The following is a 19,652-nucleotide window of genomic DNA, read 5'->3' as shown; positions in this document are numbered from 1 at the left end:
CTTCCTCTGGATGAAATGCTAGAGAAAAGGGGAAGGAAGATTGGTGAAGAGGACCTGCTTCGGAGGATACATTCTTTGGCCCTTTTGTGATTTTCCTTTCTTTTGTTCCTCAACGCTTTATATTTTCTCATTCAGTTTTCTTGAGCACTTAGAGTTGTCTGAACACATGGAATGTAGCATGATCAAAATGTTTTGTCATTCCTCCTTGAAAGCAAGCTCAGTTCTTAGCGTCACAGAGTCTCCTTCAGCGCACTTTATCAGTAAGGACTGATAGCAACTTTTAGGAAAATATGATTAGCAACTGAGTTATTCTTAAATTCTGAATTTTTACCTTAGACTGTAAATAGTTCTTTGTAACAAAAACCTGGCTTACTCTCCTGCCTAACCTCTAAATAATCTTGGTTAAAGAGACAGAATAGTGAGTATAGTTAGTAAGAATGTGGATTATGAAGCCAGATTTCCTCAATTAAAACCCTAGCTTTATTGTTTCTCTTTTTATAAACCCTGGGCAGGTTATTAACTTGTCTGTTAGTTTCTGGTTTCCTCATATGTATAATGAAGATACAGATTTCATGAAATATTGAAGGGTTAAAGAACAAGTCCAACTAACAGATCACAGCATCCTGCCTGGGAAATAGTAAGCACTAAGTATTGTAGTAATAGTAGTAGTATTAGTTTTAATAGCAATAGTAAGCACTGGGTATTGTATTTTAGGAGTGTATGTTATTGGTACATGTCATGTAATATTAAATTTTTTCTTTTCATTATTTTGCTCAAATGTCTGTGTTTAGAATTATAACTTATCAGTATAAACCTAAAGAGTCACAGTGCAGTTCTCAATTTTGATAAATTGGTTTTTAAGATTTCAGCCACTAGATGGTGATATTTGATTATATAGCTAAAATTATATAGCTAAAATTTTTGTTAGAATCAGCGTCTGTATGTGTGAAGGAGGAAAATAATCATAATTTAACATGAATTTTATCTCTATCTAAAAAGCTTTACCAACCAAAGTGCATTTGAGAGTAGTATAGCTGTATGGTATACATTCTGCCGCTAGCCTGTATCAGTGTGTTTAATGACAATGATTTGCCTGTCTTTCAATCTGGCTGTACCTGTAACCATACTGTTTATCCTCATTCTGTGTAATGAAGTTACCTGCTGTTATCAAAGGCCTACTTCTTCTTTTCTTTTTAATATTTATTTATTTATTTGAAAGAGTTACACAGAGAGAAGGAAAGGCAGAAAGAGAGAGAGAAGTCTTCCACCCACTGTTTCACTCCCCAATTGACCTCAATGGCCAGATCTGTGCCAATCCGAAGCCAGGAGCCAGGAGCTTCTTCCGGGTCTCCCACATGGGCTTAGGGGTCCAAGGACTTGAGCCATCTTCTACTGCTTTTCCAGGCCATAGCAGAGAGCTGGATTGGAAATGGAGCAGCTGGGTCTTGACCTGGCGCTCAAATGGGCTGCTGGCACTGCAGGTGTCTGCTTAATCCACCATACCACATTGAAAGGCCCACTTCTTCACTGCTGTGCTAGACCCCTTGGCTTATTGCCCTCCTAGGAAACATTGTTTCTAAAAAGATCCCCTCTCACACTTGGATCATTTGTTCCTCTCTTTTCGTTCACACTGCATTTCCTTTTTACTTTTTTAAAGATTTATTTGTTTTATTTGAAAGAGAGAGAGAGGCAGAGGCACCTTCCATCCTCTGGTTCACTCCCTAAATGGTCGCAATGGCTAGCACTGGGCTAGGCCAAAGATAGGAGCTTCTGTGTCTCCCACGTGGAAACTTGGGCCGTCTTTTGCTGCTTTTCCCAGGCCATTAGCAGGTAGTTGGGTAGGAAATGGAGCAACCAAGACATTAACTGGCACCCATATGGGATACCGATGTCACAGGTAGCACCTTTACCTGCTGTGCCACAGTGCCGGCCTCTTCATGAACTTTTTGAAGACCCCCTTCAGTGTAGTCTTTTCGATTTTAAAGTTATGTAGTCTCTGGAGGCACCGGCTGCTGAAAGTGAGATGAGAGCAGACTGTGGTAACCTGTGCCACTGGTGATATTGCCTGAGGAAGAACCTTGTGAACCACACTGACTTTGAATCTGACTTGGAGCCTTCATGGGAGGCAGGGTACCAGCCTAATGCAGTGAAGGAAAAATGCTTTTCTTTTTCCCCATCCCCCAGCAAAGGCACCTGGTGACTGGCAGGGAGAAGACACTATCTTGATGCCAGTAGAGGCTGCAGTGGGTATTGCCCATGCTCGACCAGATTTTACCAGAGGGAAAATCCATGTTCCCTGTTGACTTTGAGTCTGGCTGGGAGGGTTGGCAGGGGTCTGGGCATGTTGGTGGATTGGAAGAATTAGTATCATCAAAATGTTCATACTACTGAAAGCAATTTACAGATTCAGTGTGATCCCAGTCAAAATACCAACAACATTCTTCTCAGATCTAGAAAAAAATGACATTAAAATTCATATGAAAACATGAGACCCTGAATAGCTAAAGCAATCTTTTTAAAAATATTTATTTATTTATAAGTCAGAATTATATATAGAGAGGGAAGGACAGAGACAGAGAGGGAGAGAGAAAGATCTTCTATTTGCTAGTTCACTTCCTAAAAGGCCATAGTGTCCAGGGCTGGGCCAGGCCAAAGCTAGAGGCCAGAAGCTTCTTCTGGGTCTTCCATATGGGTTCAGAGGCCCAAGCACTTGGACCATCGTCTGCAGCTTTTCTAGGCCATTAAGAGTGAGTTGAGTTGAAAGTGGATCAGCTGGGACTCAAACTAGTGCCGATAAGGGATGCTGGCATTGCATATAGCAGCTTAACCTTCTGCCCCACAGTGCTGGCCCCTAAAGCAATCTAAAACAACAAAAACAAAGCTAGAGGTGTCTGAATACCAAATTTTAAAACATACTACAAGGCAGTTATTAGCAAAACCACCTGGTACTGGCATGAAAATAGATATGTTAGACCAATGGAACAGAATAGAAACCCCAAGGCCAGCGCCGCGGCTCACTAGGCTAATCCTCCGCCTAGCGGCGCCGGCACACCGGGTTCTAGTCCCGGTCGGGGCGCCGGATTCTGTCCCGGTTGCCCCTCTTCCAGGCCAGCCCTCTGCTGTGGCCAGGGAGTGCAGTGGAGGATGGCCCAGGTGCTTGGGCCCTGCACCCCATGGGAGACCAGGAAAAGCACCTGGCTCCTGGCTCCTGCCATCAGATCAGCGCGGTGCGCCTGCCGCAGCGCGCCAGCCGCGGCGGCCATTGGAGGGTGAACCAACGGCAAAGGAAGACCTTTCTCTCTGTCTCTCTCTCTCACTGTCCACTCTGCCTGTAAAAAAAAAAAAAAAGAAACCCCAGAAATCAGTCTACGCATCTACAACCAACTAATGTTTGACAAAGTAGCTAAAATCAATCTCTGGAGAAAGGACAGTTTCTTCAACAATTGGGGTTGGAAAAATTGGATCTCCACATGTGTAAGTACGAAGCAAGACCCTACCTTACACTTTATACAAAAATCAGTTGAAAATGGAGCAGAGATATAAATCTATGACCCATTGCCATCAAATTACTAAAGGAGAACATTGGAGAAACTCTTCAAAAAAATTGGCATAGGCAAAAACTTCTTGGAAAAGGCCCCAGAAGAATAGGCAATAAAGGCAAAAATAGACAAATGGAATGACATCAAGCTAAGAAACTTCTGTACTGCAAAGGAAACACTCAAGAATGTGAAGAAGCAACTGACAGAATGGGAGAAAATATTTGCAAGCTATGCAGCTGATAAAGGATTAATATTCAGAACTTATAAATAGCTCAAGAAACTCAACAACAAAACACCCAACCCAGTTAAGTAATGGGCAAAGGACTTGAACAGGCATTTTTGAGAAGAAGAAATTTAAATGGCCAACAGACACATGAAAAAATGCTTAGGCTCACTAGCCGTCGGGGAAATGCAAATCAAAACCACAATGAGGTTTTACCTCACCCCAGTTAGAAATGGCTCTCATACAGAAATCAAAAAACAATAAATGCTGGTGAGGATGTAGGGAAAACGATACCCTACTCCACTGTTGGTGGGAATGTAAACTAATATAACCATTGTGGAAGACAGTATGGAGATAACTCAGAAATCTGAAAATAGATCTACCATATAACCCAGCCATCTCAGTCTTGGAAATGAAATTAAATCATATTATGTAAGAGTTCTGTCCCCATGTTTATTGCAGCTCAGTTCACAGTAACCAAGATATGGAATCAACCAAGGTATCCATCAACCGATGACTAGATAAAGAAAATGTGGTATATATAAACCATGTAGTACTACTAAGCCATAAAAAATTGAAATTGTCATTTGCAACAAAATGGGTATAACTGGAAACCATTATGAAATAAGTTAGTCTCAAAAAAAAACAAATATGTTTTCCCTGATCTGTGGTAACTAATAGAGTACAAAAAATGTAATGTAGATGAAATGGACATTTTGAGATTTGATTTTTGTTTACAGTCCTTGTTTCTAATGTTGAATTAGTGTTTTCTTCTTCCTAGTATTTGTTGAATTATTAACTCAGTAGAGGGTTGAGCTTATGAATATAAAATAAACAGAAAGTATGTTATTGTAAAAATGTAAAGAAAGAATGAGGAAAGGAAGAAGGGGACAGTGGGACCTTGGGTGGGAGTGAAGTAAGGGTGGGAAATAGCACTGTGCTCCTAAATCTGTGTTTATGAAATACATGGAATTTGTTCACCTTATATAAATAAAAAATTATTTAAAAAGTTATGTAGTTTTGGCATTCAATACTGTGTGTGTACTGCTGACTATCAAATATATGCCTGCAGTGCTGTGTTCCCGCCTGAACTACAATTTCTTAAATCGCCAATTCTTTTTTATTATTTATTTATTTTGACAGGTAGAGTTATAGACAGTGAGAGAGAGACACAAAGAAAGGTCTTCTTCTGTTGGTTCACTCCCCCCCAAATGGCCGATATGGCTGCACTGATCCGAAGCCAGGAGCCAGGTGCTTCTTCCTGGTCTCCCATGCGGGTACAGGCATCCAAGCACTTAGGCCATCCTGCACTGCCCTCCAGGGACACGGCAGAAAGCTGGACTGGAAGAGGAGCAACCGGGACTAGAACCCTGTGCTCATATGGGATAGCGGCACTGCAGGTGGAGGATTAACCAAGTGAGCCATGGCGCCGGCCCCGCCAATTCTTGCTTTATAGCTATTTGTACCTGTAATTAGTATCAAATTTAACATTCACAGAGAAGAATGCCTGACTTTTCTCCCAAACACCTGGTGCTTTCTAGTCTTTTCCATGTTAGTTAAAAGTATCATCATTTATCCAGTTACTTAAGCCCAAAAGCTACAAATCAACTCTGCTGGTTTGTGTGCCATTCTAGAGCTAATTAGCTCTACTTGCCTCAAACTCTATGCTTTAGGGATAGCTCACACTGTTTGTGTGACCATAAAGCTCTGGCTGCTGCAGTCACTGACCAGAAAGTTCCATTGTGTGATACTGAGTCCATCACACCTTGACACAGACCAGATTAGATGTGTAGAGGTTCTGAAGGGACTGGATCACACGACCAGAGGGTCAAAAGCATTGAGAAGCAGATTTTGACCAATGGTATGAGAGGGGGCTTGTAGGTAATCCTTTTTACTTCTTTCTCTCGAGTGGCCTGTTTCCATGACACAGTGATTTAATATGGTTTCTCTGAAGAAGTTCTAGAAGATCAGCAGTCATTTGTATTTGTGAAAGTGGCCTCGTATATGTTCTGTTTCCTTCCTGACCTCTTTCTCCTCAGGCTTGCTTCCCTGAGATGCTTTCACCCAATAAGGAATCAGGCAGTAAGCTTCGGTCACAGCCCACAATGAGAGCCATCCTGTATTTCTTTCCATTTTTCACTCCCCATATCCAATCCAAGTTGACTAGATTTTACTGTTTTATTATATTTTTTTATTATTTTTTTTGGCAGGTAGAGTTAGACAGTGAGAGAGAGAGAGAGAGAGAAAGGTCTTCCTTTTCCATTGGTTCACCCCCTAAATGGCCTCTACTGCCAGCGCCCTGCGCCGTTCCGAAGCCAGGAGCCAGGTGCTTCCTCCTGGTCTCCCATGCTGGTGCAGGACCCAAGCACCTGGGCCATCCTCCACTGCTTTCCCAGGCCACAGCAGAGAGCTGGACTGGAAGAGGAGCATCTGGGACAGAATCCAGCGTCACAACCGGGACTGGATCCCAGGGTGCCGGCGCTGCAGGTGGAGGATTAGCCTATGAGCCGTGGCGCTGGCCTGTTTCATTATATTTTAAAGCTCCTTTTCCCTGTGTTCTATTCTCACTGCTGGTATCCTAATCTATAGCTATCTCTTACCTTAATTACTCTGGTAGTCTCCTAACTGGTCTCCATGTGCAAATTTTTATACTTTGCTGGCATTTTTCCTTCCCTAGGCCTGATTGATCTTTAAAAAAATGTAAATCAATTCATATCTCTGTATTGCATAAGGCTGCAGATTCTCCATCACATCTATAATTAAATCCACATCTGTACCATGGCCTGTTGGGATCTCTGTGATCATGGCTTTGGCCCATCTCTCTGACCTGTCAGCTCCCTTTACGTTAGCCATCCTGGTTTTATTTCCTTTCCTCAAAATAGGGAGTGTTTGGACCTACATTCCTTTTGTCTGGAATGGGCTTTCTTAATATGTGGCTGACTGCTTTTTGTGATTCAAATATTAGCTCAGATGTCTTCCTGTAGAGACCTTTCCCAGCCACCCGTTCTAGAAAGCTGCTTGGTCCTTCTCCATCTCATCCCTCTTTTTTTTTTTTTTTTTTTTTTTTTTAATCGAGGCACTTATATTTTAACTTTGCTATCCTTAACTCCCTGTCTCCTTCACACATGCTTATACTGTAGAAAAGAAGATCTGCAAGAATAGTAGGGACCTTTTCTATTTTGTTGGATGCTGCATCTTAGTACCTGCAATGCTACTTGACCCAGAGGAGGTGCTCAGTAAATATTTATTAAATGACTAAGCTGTATTCTGTTTGATCCTATAGTGGATTAGACATCTAATTGGGAGCAAAGTATCTAAACACCTTAATATTTCTATCTGGTAAATGAGTATGCTATCTAACCTATTTGGCTTGGTCACCAGCTGTTCTTTACCTTAGTGTAAAGTATTATCTTACTCTGTCCTTGTGTAATCTCTAAAACTATTCAGTTTTTTTCCTTCCGTGTGCTATTTCAGTTGCTTGTTGTTAAAGTTGTCTTTAAACTGGCTGAATCAGACTTTGGTTATTTATTAACCACAGTGACTTAAAACCAAGTTTTTATCTTTTAATACTTCCTATCCAACAGCTGCAGTAGGGCTGTGTCTGTCCAGTCTGTTCCAAACTGTAAAAGTTACAACCATTGATTTATTAGGTGCCAGGTTTCCCAGGGTTCAAAAATGGAGGCACTAAGTGGTGCCACCCTTTATTTTTAGGCCAAGAGAAGTAAACACAAGAAAGAATTGAAAAATGAGAGGTGTGGAATTAAGTGGGCTGGTGATAATGAAGTAAACGCCCACCATTTCTTGCCTCACTTTAGGCAGTGTAAGATAGGTCATATGTTCCTTTAAATCTTTTTGTGCCTGGTAGGTAGCAAGGTACATTTCACCTAGTGATACCTCTGCTAGCAACAATGGTTATGTTTTCTTTTTTTAAAGATTTATTTATATTTGAAAGTCAGTTACACCTAGAGAGAAGTAGAGGCAGAGAGAGAGAGAGAAGGAGAGAAGAGAGAGAGAGAGAGAGAGAGAGAGGTCTTTCATCTGCTGGTTCACTCCCTAATTGGCCACAACAGCCGGAGCTGTGCCAGTCTGAACCCAGGAGCCAGGAGCTTCCTCTGGGTTTTCCACGTAGGTGCAGGGGCCCAAGGACTTGGGCCATCTTCCACTGCTTTCCCAGGTCATAGCAGAGAGCTGGATCAGAAGTGGAATAGCCAGGTTTTTATTTGGACAGGCAGAGTGGACAGTGAGATAGAGAGACAGAGAGAAAGGTCTTCCTTTGCCATTGGTTCACCCTCCAATGGCCACCATGGCTGGCGCGCTGCAGCCGGTACACCACGCTGATCCGATGGCAGGAGTCAGGTACTTATCCTAGTCTCCCATGGGGTGCAGGGCCCAAGGACTTGGGCCATCCTCCACTGCACTCCCTGGCCACAGCAGAGAGCTGGCCTGGAAGAGGGGCAACCGGGAAAGAATCTGGCGCCCCGACCGGGACTAGAATCCAGTGTGCTGGCGCCGCAAGGCGGAGGATTAGCCTAGTGAGCCTAGGCACTGGCTCGGAGTAGCCAGGTTTTGAATCAGTGCCCATATGGGATGCCGGCACTGCAGGTGGCTTTAGGCTTTACTCGCTATGACACAGCACTGACCCATTATTAAATCTTATAGAATTTACAACTACTACATTTGTTGAGAAATTGTAACTGGAAGGATTATTATGAAGGAGTAAATTGATTTTCTAAAGAATATAGAACATAATGTCCAGAATTTTTTGTGTTGTATTCGTAACAATATTTGGAAACACTGTTCAGTGAGGCTTGAAATCATCCACAGTGTGCCTAAAGAAGCACAGTTTCCTTTTGAGTAATATAGTTACTGCTTTTAGAGGTAGTATCATTAAAGCTCAGGAGAGAATAGCAGCCAACGGATTAGGCTTCTTTGCTGTTATCTGTACTTTTTTGTTATGAACGACATAGAGAATAGATACAAATAATCAGAATGGGTGTTAAATTATAGTAAGTATGTTGTGATGGGTACTTTTTTCTCCATTATCTGTTACTCGTGAGTCCATTTCTCATGTTTTCTTGAGATGCCCTGTATGGTGGGGTAGATTTTGTACTTTAGTAAATTATTGTATATAATTTGCTAATAATCCTTTAGTTAGGATTTTCACATTTCTCTTAATGGACAAGAAAGTCTTCAGTGATCACCACAATTGATTCTATTTTAGGACAAAAGTGTGCTAATTTTTTTGCCAGATTAAGTATGCTGAAATGTCTTTCAATTAATTACATTATAATTAATTACATTAATTATGGAGTTTAAAACTTTGGATTAAGCAGTGGCAGCCATTTTCTGGTCAGGGCCTGCTCTCTACTATCCCAGTTCATGACACAAAAACTGGACTACTCCTTGGTTCTGCCTTATTTCTTCTGAAATTATTGATGGCTGTTATACACTATTGTGTTATGTACTAGAGCTGCACATATGAACCTTAGTGAGCAATATATTCATCACACTGCGGACACTGAGCTTTTAGTTTTTAACAAACACAAATACAGAGTTTGAAATTGTTTTGTAGAGAAAAATTAGAAGAGACCATGAGTCAGTATTCACCAGAGTAATTTAGATAAGGGATCACAGACGGCTTCTCTGGGAAACAAGAAATTGAGTTAATTCAAGTGAGGGATGGGAGTACTATTTATTCTTTTGCCTTTTGCTTACTTTACGATTTTATAATGTGTTTATAACGGGTTGGGCATTTGGCCTGTTGATTACAATACTGCTGAATCCTGTACTGGAATATGTGAGTTCTAGTCGCAGCTCCTCTGTTGGTTCCAGCTTCTTGCTATTTTAGGCTCTGAGAGGAAGCAGATGATGCTCAAGTAGTTGGGTCCTGTCGCCCAGAACTGAGATCCAAACAGAGTTCCTGGATCCTAGCTTTGGCCTAGCCAAGCCTCAGCCCCAGCTATTGCAGGCATTTGAGGAGTAAACCAGTGGGTTGGAGAACTTTGTCTCTCTATTAAACATTTTTTAAAACATTTATTGAAAAGTAACATATTTGGCTGGCGCCGCGGTTCACTAGGCTAATCCTCTGCCTTGCGGCGCCAGCACACCAGGTTCTAGTCGCAGTCAGGGCGCCGGATTCTGTCCCTGATGCCCCTCTTCCAGGCCAGCTCTCTGCTGTGGCCAGGGAGTGCAGTGGAGGATGGCCCAAGTCCTTGAGCCCTGCACACGCATGGGAGACCAGGAGAAGCACCTGGCTCCTGGCTTTGGATCAGTGCGATGCGCTGGCCATAGCGTGCCGGCCGCGGCAGCCATTGGAGGGTGAACCAACGGCAAAAAGGAAGACCTTTCTCTCTGTCAAAAAAACCAAACATATTTATCAAGATAATTTTCTGGGGCTGCTGCTGTGGTGTAGCAGGTAAAGTCACCGCCTGCAGTGCCAGCATCCCATATGGGTACCAGTTTGAGTCCCAACTGCTCTACTTCTGATCCAGCTCTGTGCTATGACCTGGGAAAGCAGTGGAAGACAGCCCAAGTCCTTGGGCCCCTTCACCTGCATGGGTGACTTGGAAGAAGCTTCTGGCTCCTGGCTTTGGATTGACTCAGCTCTGACCGTTGCGGCCAATTGGGGAGTGAACCAACAGATGGAAATCCTGGCTCTCTCTCTGCCTCTCTTTCTCTCTCTGTGTAACTCTTTCAAATAAATAAATAAATAAATAAATCTTTTTTAAAAAATGGTTATTCATTTATCTATTGAGTGGCATACAGAAAGCAAGAGCTCCCTTCCTTTGGTTTACTCCCCAAATTCCAAAAGCAGCCGAGGGGTCAAAGCTGGGATCAGGGAATGCATTCTGGGGCTCTCACTGGGGTAGCAGGGACCCAACTAGTTGAACCAGTATTGCCACCTCCAGGGTCCACATTAGAAGGAAGCTGGAGTCAAGAGTCACAAAACTTGGATACACTGGTGTGGAATGCGAATGTCTCTACTGTCCTCTTTACTCTAAGCCCAACACCTGCTCCAGATAATATGGATTTTAATACTGAAGTAAATATCAGCTACTGATTTCCTGAAAAGGTAACTATATAGGCATACCTTTCAAGTGTGTTTTATTTATTAAAAGATTTATTTATTTATTTTAAAGAGCTACAGAGAGAGAGAGAGAGGGAAAGACAGAGATCTTCCATCAGTGATTCACTCCCCACATGGCTGCAACAGCCAGCACTTGGCCAGGCCGAAGCCAGGGACCAGAAGCTTCTTCTAGGTCTCCCACATAGGTATAGGGGCCCAAGCACTTAGCCTTCTTCTGCTGCTTTCCTAGGTGCATTGGTGGGGATCTGGATTGGAAGTGGAGCAGCTGGGAAATGAACTGGTACCCACATGGGATGCTGGAATTGCAGGTGGCAGCTGAACCTGCTATACCACGGCACTGGCCACAGCGATATTTCTTTTTGTGTTTGTTGGAAGATTTAAAGATGTGTTTATTTATTTGAAAGTCAGAATTAGAAAGAGGGAGAGACAGAGATGTTCAGACTGCTGGTTCACTCCCCAGATGGATGCAATAGCCAGGGCTGAGCCAGCTTGGAACCAGGAGCCAGGAGCTTCATCTAGGTCTCCCAGGTGGGTGGTGGGGGCTCAAACACTTGGGCCATCTTCCACTACTTTTCCCAGGCCATTAGGGAGCTAGGTTGACAGTGCAGCAACTGGGACATGAACCTGCAACCATATTGGATGCTGGCTTTGCAGGTTGCGGCCTTTACCTGCTACACCATAATGCCAGCTCTGATTACATTTCTTAAATACTGTACCTTGTTATTCTCAAATTCCATATTTGTAATTTACCTACTTGCTAATATTTATTTGTAACCCCCAGTCAATGCTCTTAGCACTTTTATGGTCACTAGTGAACTTGCACAGTATTGAAAAAATTTGAGTCACCTGATATGCATATTCCCAGCTGAGGTCAAACAAGATGATGTTCAGCTTTTTTGATTCAGCCTTTGTATTGTAAACAAGCGGTTTTTGTTATTTATTTTTTTGGTATGAAGTGCGATGTTTCCCATATTTCAGTGCTTTTTTGTTGATTTTGTTGTTTCAGATGGCCTGCAAATGTAGCACAAATGTGCTGTCTCATGCTCCTAAGCATGTAAAGGCTGTGATATGCCTTTTAGAGAAAATGTTTGTGTTAATAAGCTGCATTCAGGCATAAATTATAATGCTATTGGGTGTGAGTTTAATGTTAATACATCAACAATATATATTAAATGAGGTATCTTTTAACAGAAAAATATATAGAACAAGGTCATGTGGTGATCAATTGAATAGAAATGTTGTAACCAGAGTTCTTGTAGGAACTTAATCCAGAATTTCCCCTGGGAACAGTGATTAATTAACACAGTAGTCATGGTAACTGTAGAAAATAATTATTTTAACATAAAGAGAAATACCTGTATCTAGAATTAATAAGCCTTTGGATTCGATAGTGTTTTCATGTAGGTAACTTTTTATCATGAATCTAGATAATCAGAGCAAGTAATTAAAATTTACTTAAAAGCTGCAAGAAATTTAAAAATATCTTTTTTGTAAAGATAAAATTACATTCAGTGTACTTCATGTAACAGTTATTGTTTTATATTCTGCTCAGTATGTTAGGTTAGTAAACTAATGTCTTAGATCTTTTTTTACTCACTGAACATTATTTAGTTCCTTGTTAAGCATTGTTGCCACAAAGAAAATGTTAAATAAGCAGCTTTTATGAGTGAGATACAGGAATGATGTGTGGATATGGAGTAAAGCATATTGTTTTAGGGGCCGGTGCTGTGGCACAGCGAGTTAACGCCCTGTATGTACATTTAGAAAAATCTTTCTAAGGTTAGGTTGAAATTGAATTGGAGTCAGATAAGACAGGTCTCAGGAAGACTTGTTAATGGAATCTTTGATGATTCAAGCATTAAGCAGTAGCAATAACAGTGGGTTAAAGGTATGAATTAAAGAGATACAAAAGGAAATTGATGAATAGTGTGGCCTACAGGAGGGAAAGCTAGAATCTAGAATAACTGTAAGATTCTGTCTTAATGAGTTGGTGGTGCTTTTCTCTAAGCCAAGGGAAGATTGATTTAGAGTACAATATGATGATAAATTCAGTTTAGATATGTTGCATTTGAGAATGTGTCAGGCTTCTCTTGATCTTCTGTATCTTTCTAGTTATTTTTCATTTTCTTTGTTATTTACAGAAAATTTTTCTAAATGAGTTGTCAGCCTCCATTGTCCCCACTTCCTCACTTGTAGTTGACTCTTCGGTCTGATTTCTGTTGCTACCATCGGATGGATAGTGTTTCTACGGTGTCACTAGATGTCTGTAGGCGTTTGGTATAACTTGTCACTTTTTCTGTGCCAGAATTTTTCTCTTATATTGTTGTTTTTAATTATTATTTGTTTAAAGAGATCTTCCATCTTCTGGTTTACGTACAAAATGCCTGCCATAGCTGGGGTTGGCCAGGCTGAAGCCAGGAGCCTGGAACTCAGTTCAATTTTTTGTGTGGTTGACAAAGATCTGGCTACTCGAGCCAGTACCATTGCCTCAGGGATATAGCAGGAAGTTGGAACACAGGCACTCAATAATGGAATATACAGGCATCCCAAGCAGCATCTTAACTTCTCCTAATTTTTATGGAATCACATACATTACTGATTTTCCTCGTTCCTCTCTGTCTCTACTTCCTCAGTTGGTCCATCTTTTTCTGTTTGACATCTGAATTAAAAAAAAAAAAAAAACACTTCGATCCCGTTGGCTTTTCTCATCTCATATGTTCTCTCATATCTTACTCCATCTTGTAATGAATTTATTTTTAAAAAATTTAAGGAAAAGAAAAAGTTAGTGGAATATGCTTATTGTTTTAAAAACCAAATACTCTTGCAATAAAAAGAAAGGGAGTATACAGTAAAAAGAAAGTCTTGGCCTCACGCCTGTTCTGTGGTCTCTTAGTTTACTTTCTCATCAGTATTCACAGTTCTCTGGTCTTAATATCTTTTAAAAGAAAATCTTTATATTGATAAGCATATGGGGTCTATATGTTTTTAAACATCATAGATGGTAGTATTCTAAATATGTGTATAATTTTCATCCTTCCCTTTTTACTTAATATATCTTTAAAAAATGTATTTAGGGCCGGCGCCGCGGCTCAACAGGCTAATCCTCCGCCTTGCGGCGCAGGCACACCGGGTTCTAGTCCCGGTCGGGGCGCTGGATTCTGTCCCGGTTGCCCCTCTTCCAGGCCAGCTCTCTGCTGTGGCCTGGGAGTGCAGTGGAGGATGGCCCAAGTCCTTGGGCCCTGCACCCCATGGGAGACCAGGATAAGTACCTGGCTCCTGCCATCAGATCAGTGTGGTGCGCCGGTGCAGCGCGCCAGCCGTGGCGGCCATTGGAGGGTGAACCAACGGCAAAAGGAAGACCTTTCTCTCTGTCTCTCTCTCTCACTGTCCACTCTGCCTGTCAAAAAAAAAAAATGTATTTATTTGTTTGTTTATTTGAAAGTCAGAGTTCCAGAGAGACAGAGTGGGAGGGAGGGAGGGAGGGAGGGTTGGAGGAAGAAGAGAGGTGTCTTCTGTCCACTGGTTCATTCCCCAAATGGCAGCAACAGCTGGAGCTGGACCAAGTCGAAACCAGGATCTAGGAGCTTCTTCTGGGTCTCCCATGTGAGTTCAGGAGCCCAAATACTTGGGCTATCTTTCGCTGCTTTCCCAGGAACATTAACAGGGAACCGGATTGGAAATGAAGCAGCCAGGGTATGAACCTGTACCCACATGGGATGCTAGCACTGCGGGCAGCAGCTTAATCCACTGCACCACAGCCCTAGCCCGTATATAATGTATTTTAAAGATCACTTTGTATTGTTATTTATAGAACTGCTTTTAAAAATTTTAATGAATGTATAGTACATCTCTCATTATCCAAACTCCTATTATCTAAAATCAGCAACCTGGAAGGTTTGGATATAACAGAGTACTTGTATTTCGTTATATGATATATTATAATAATATAACCACCTGTCTTTGAGGAAGGCTATTTTCATCTTTAATTTTTATAAATGGTTCTACACTTGATCTTAAGTAAAAACTGGAGAGTGATAATTCTTTTTTTTTTAAACTTTTATTTAATAAATATAAATTTCCAAAGTACAGCTTATGGATTACTATGGCTTTTTTCCCTCCATAACTTCCCTCCCACCTGCAACCCTCCCCTCTCCTGCTCCTTCTCCTATTCCATGAGAAGTGATAATTCTTAAAATGATATAGTGAATGTCTTCAGATAGCTAAGAGTGCATGTGTATTAATTAGTCTATAAGAAAGATTTGTACAAATGAAATTTCTGGGTCAAACTGCATTTAACAATCATATTGAGGGGCAGGCATTTGGCATTGTGGTTAAGTTGGGATGCCTGTGTCCCATATCAGAGTACCTGGATACTAGTCCTGGTTCTGATCTCTATTTCACTTTCCTGCTACTGCATACTTTTGGCAGCCTGGGTGGCAGCCACTGATAACTCAGGTTGTTGAATCCTTTCCACTCACATGAGTGAACAAGATTTAGTTTCTGGTTCCTGGCTCTTGGCTTCTACCTGATCCAGCCCTGGGTTTGTAGGCATTTGGGGAGCAACTCAGCAGGTGAGAGCTCTCTTTCTCCCTTTTTGTCGTGTTTCTGCCTCTCAAAGAAATTTTAAAGTGTTTTTAAATCATATTTTGCTATATTCCCCTTTTTTGAGTTTACTTTTTTAAATAAGACTTGTGTTTTAAAGGTTTTATGTGTGTGTGTGTAAATGTATGTAAAAATGCATAATATGCTTAACACACACATGAAACATGCATATTGCTTTCCATTAAAATTGTTTTTTATAATGAAAAATTTCAAATAAACAGAAAAGTTGAACAATTAAACAGTGGACACCTGTACTCACCCTCTAGATTTAGCAATTGTTATAGTACATATACATAGTTTGCTTTATTTCTGTGTATTTTATGAAACATTTGGTAGAAAATTGTACACATCATGGATGCTGATCCCTGAAACTTTACTTATTTTATATCAATAAGGACATTTTCCTGTACAACCACAATATAATTAAAACATAAGACAATTAAAATTTATTCCCTAAAATAATCTAATAGCAAATATGTATTTAGTTTTGAAGTTGTCCATAAGTGTTTTGCAGCTTATATTTTAATGTTAAAATCCAATCAAGGCTCATGCATAGTTAATGATTGTTATGTGCTTATACTTCAGTTGAAAGCAGGGTCTACAAACTAGCTGGCTGAGCAAATCTGTCTGTTTTTGTAAAGTTTTGTTGAAACACAAACACACTCATATATGTTGTCTGTGGCTGCTTTCTTCTGTAGCTGCTGATTTTGGTAGTTGGAACATAGATGATCTGGCCCTCGAAACCTAAAATATTTTTTTATGGCCTTTGTAGAAGAAGTGTATGGCTCTCTGATTTAGAGCAAAAGCTATTTCATCTTTAAAAGTTTTGCCCATGGCATTGATTGCTCAGGTGATTTTCTTTCCTTTTTTTTTTTTTTTTAAACTTTGCATTTCTCTTTTAGATCCTAAATGCCCAACAATGTCTTAATCCAAACAAGAAAAAATTAAATAAAATAACAAGCTAAAGTAAACTGTACAAACCTTGATTAACAAATGCTGGAATATTATACACATAATAAAGTAGGTGCATGCTCAATTATCACATTCCCTCTATCAGAGAAGAAGCATTAAACCTTCATGTTATAAGTTTATTTACAAACATACTTATTATACTATGAGTTCAAGAGTTTGATCTAATTTTCAAAGAGATTAAACCTCTTGAAATGCTCTTTGTTATCTGTTAAGTGGATGACCTGAAACATCCTTTTTTCTTCATGGTGTTCTATGTAAGAATGTGCAGCAAATCCAAACCCAAAACACGAAGTCATCATCATTAGGAATCTCCACTTGTTTTTCACTGAAAATGGCAAATTGTCCCCTGGGTCCTTTTCATAGGGTCCTATGGACCACAGAGGTTGTGAACCTCAGAATTCTGTGTCCCAACATAGTGCTTTTGGAAGCTCTGTGAAAGGCATAGAGACCAAAGGAGAAAGAAATGATAGCACCCTATACCCACATGGGAGACCCGGAAGAAGCTTCTGGTTCCTGACTTTGAATCAGTTCAGCTCTGCCCGATGGTGGCCATTTGGGGAGTGAACTAGCAGATGGAAGATCTTTCTCTCTCTGTCTCTACCTCTCTCTGTATCTGTCTTTCAAATAAATAAAATAAATCTTAAGGAAAAAGAGTAGTTATATTAGGAATGAAGGGATTGGAGCCAATGCTGTGGCGCAGCAGGTTAAAGTCCTGGCCTGAAGCGCCGGCATCCCATATGGGTGCTGGTTCTAGTCCCGGCTGCTCCTCTTCCGATCAAGCTCTCTGCTATGGCCTGGGAAAGCAGTAGAAGATGGCCCAACTCCTTGGGCCCCTGCACTCACGTGAGAGACCTGGAAGAAGCTCCTGGCTCCTGGCTTTGGATTGGCTCAGCACCAGCCATTGCAGCCATCTGGGGAGTGAACCAGTGGATGGAAGACCTCTCTCTCTGTCTCTACCTCTCTCTGTAACTCTTTCAAATAAATAAAATAAATCTTTAAAAAAAAAGTAATGAGGGGATGAAGAGCTAGAAAAATTATGGATTTTTTTTTTTCTTTTTTGGGAGGTGGGTGTCACATACTTAACATCACTTTTCTAGCCTTGGCTCTTGCATAAAAGAAAAACCCAATCATGTCTAAATAAAATAAAAAAGATGAATGGTTATAGTTGTATCAAAAGGAAATTTCTGAAAATAGCCTAGTGTTGAGGAACCTGAAATGAAATCCTTAGGGATGAAGGCAGTGTCTGTGTTGTTAGATTGCTATCATCTGTACATCTGCTCTTTTCCTCTTTATTTTCTCAATATTTATGGAGTAACTTCTTCATCTGATGCTCTGTTCTATATGTGGGAATTTACTTCAGTAATAACATCTAAAAATTCTTACCCTTATATTCTAGTGGGAGAGATGGATAATAAACAGCAGAAATAAGTGTGTATAATTTTAGATAAGTATTAGGAGTCAAAGTAAGAAGGGAATTAGGATATATTGGAGGGTAGGTTAATGGAATTTTAGGTAAAGCAGCTAGGACAGACTTCTCTGAGAGGGTGACATTTGAATCACCAAAAGGAAGTGACAATACTTATTATGTGGTTGTCTAGGGAAAGTGCACTCTAGAGAAAGGAAACGCAGTACAAAGGCTTTAGGGCAGAAGGCTGTTTGGTGTATCTGAGGGATAGTAATGAGGCCAGTAGGGCTACAGCAGGAAGTTAAAGGGCCTGGCCAAAAGTAAAGGTAGAGCGAGAGAAAAGGGAGCCAGACCTGGTAGAACCTTGTAGATCATAGTGAAAACATTGGCTTTATTTATTTATTTTTATTTATTTTATTTGAAAGGCAGAGTTAGAGAGAAAGAGAGAAGAGACGGATCTTCCATCTGCTGGTTCACTCCCCAAATGGCCACAAGGGCCAGGGCTGGGCTAGGATGAAGCCAGGAGCTTCATCTGGGTCTCCCACATGGTACAGGGGCCCAAGCACTTGGGCCATCCTCCACTGCTTTTCCCAGGTACATTAGCAGGGAATTGGATCAGAAGGGGAGCAGCTGGGACTCAAAGTGGCACCCTTATGGGATGCCAGCGATGCAGGTGGCAGCTCAACATGTTATAAAACAACACTGGCCCCCCTGAGAACACTGATGTTTATTCTGAATGAGATAGAGAACTCTTGGAAGATTCTGCTGTCTGCAGGCTGCTTCTGCGCACCTCTGGCATATCGCTTTCCCTCTGTTACATAATTTCCATTTCTTTGCTGTTCAGTTCTCCACAGCTGACAGCAGCCCATCAGACTCCATATCTCCACCATTACTTCCCATTTTGGGAATCCTGGCTCCACAATTGCTTGAAAATGGCAAAATATTTCATAGAGAAATAAATTTTCAGTGAATGGAGCTCTTAGATATTTAATGTGTGACTTTTAAGAACATTGTTGGGGGCCGGCATTGTGATGTAGTAGGTTAAGCAATCTCTTGTGAAACCAGCATCTCCTTGGGGTAACAGTTTGAGTCCTGGCTGCTCCACTTCCGACCCAGTTTCCTGTTAATGGCCTGGGAAAGCAGCGGAAGATAGATCACATGTTTGGGCCCCTGCCACTTTTTTTTTTTTTCCTTTTGTTGTTCTTTTCTTCCGTCACTTTCATTTTTCCTGCTTTTAAAACATCACTGTCGGTTAATCCTCCACCCGCAGCACCGACATCCCACATGGGTGCCAGTTCAGTCCCGGCTGCTCCTCTTCTAGTCCAGCTCTCTGCTATGGCCCGGGAAGGCAGTGGAGGATGGCCCACGTGCTTGGGCCCTGTACCCGCGTGGGAGATGAGGAAGAAATACCTGGCTCCTGACTTCGGATGGGTGTAGTTCCAGCCGTAGTGGTCATTTGGGGAGTGAACCAACAGAAGGAAGACCTTTCTCTCTGTCTCTCTCTCACTGTCTATAACTCTACCTGTCAAATAAATTAAAAAAAAAAAAAGTCACTATCATCAGTCCCTGAATCAAAATTTTTTTGCTAAAGCAATTATTCCCTAGTAACTGATTTTTAAATTTGTTCATGTGTTCTCAAAGACTTACTAGAAAGATGACATTAATGTGACTTTAATAACCACAGGTATCGTGAGGCAATTCAGAAGTGGGATGAAGCACTCCAGTTAACCCCAAATGATGCTACCTTATATGAGATGAAATCACAGGTAATAATTATGAAGAGCTTATGTTATGAAATTTACTACATTTCTTGGTAAGCAGTGA

At 41.1% G+C, this 19,652-nt stretch overlaps 1 protein-coding gene across 7 annotated transcripts in view; it reads left to right on the top strand.

Moving 5' to 3' along the window:
- TTC33 (tetratricopeptide repeat domain 33) overlaps nucleotides 1-19,652 on the top strand; it is a 75,225-nt gene that overhangs the window by 23,408 nt on the left and 32,165 nt on the right. For all 7 annotated transcript variants that reach the window (XM_051853785.2, XM_008262149.4, XM_008262146.4 and 4 more), the window contains exon 3: nucleotides 19,513-19,594. In XM_051853785.2, coding sequence (XP_051709745.1) covers nucleotides 19,513-19,594 — 82 coding nt within the window. The remainder of the gene's footprint in view (nucleotides 1-19,512; nucleotides 19,595-19,652) is intronic.

The sequence above is a fragment of the Oryctolagus cuniculus genome, chromosome 14 (genome assembly GCF_964237555.1).
Source record: "Oryctolagus cuniculus chromosome 14, mOryCun1.1, whole genome shotgun sequence".
Classification (NCBI taxonomy): domain Eukaryota; kingdom Metazoa; phylum Chordata; class Mammalia; order Lagomorpha; family Leporidae; genus Oryctolagus; species Oryctolagus cuniculus.
This window is presented reverse-complemented; position numbering and strand designations above follow the sequence as displayed.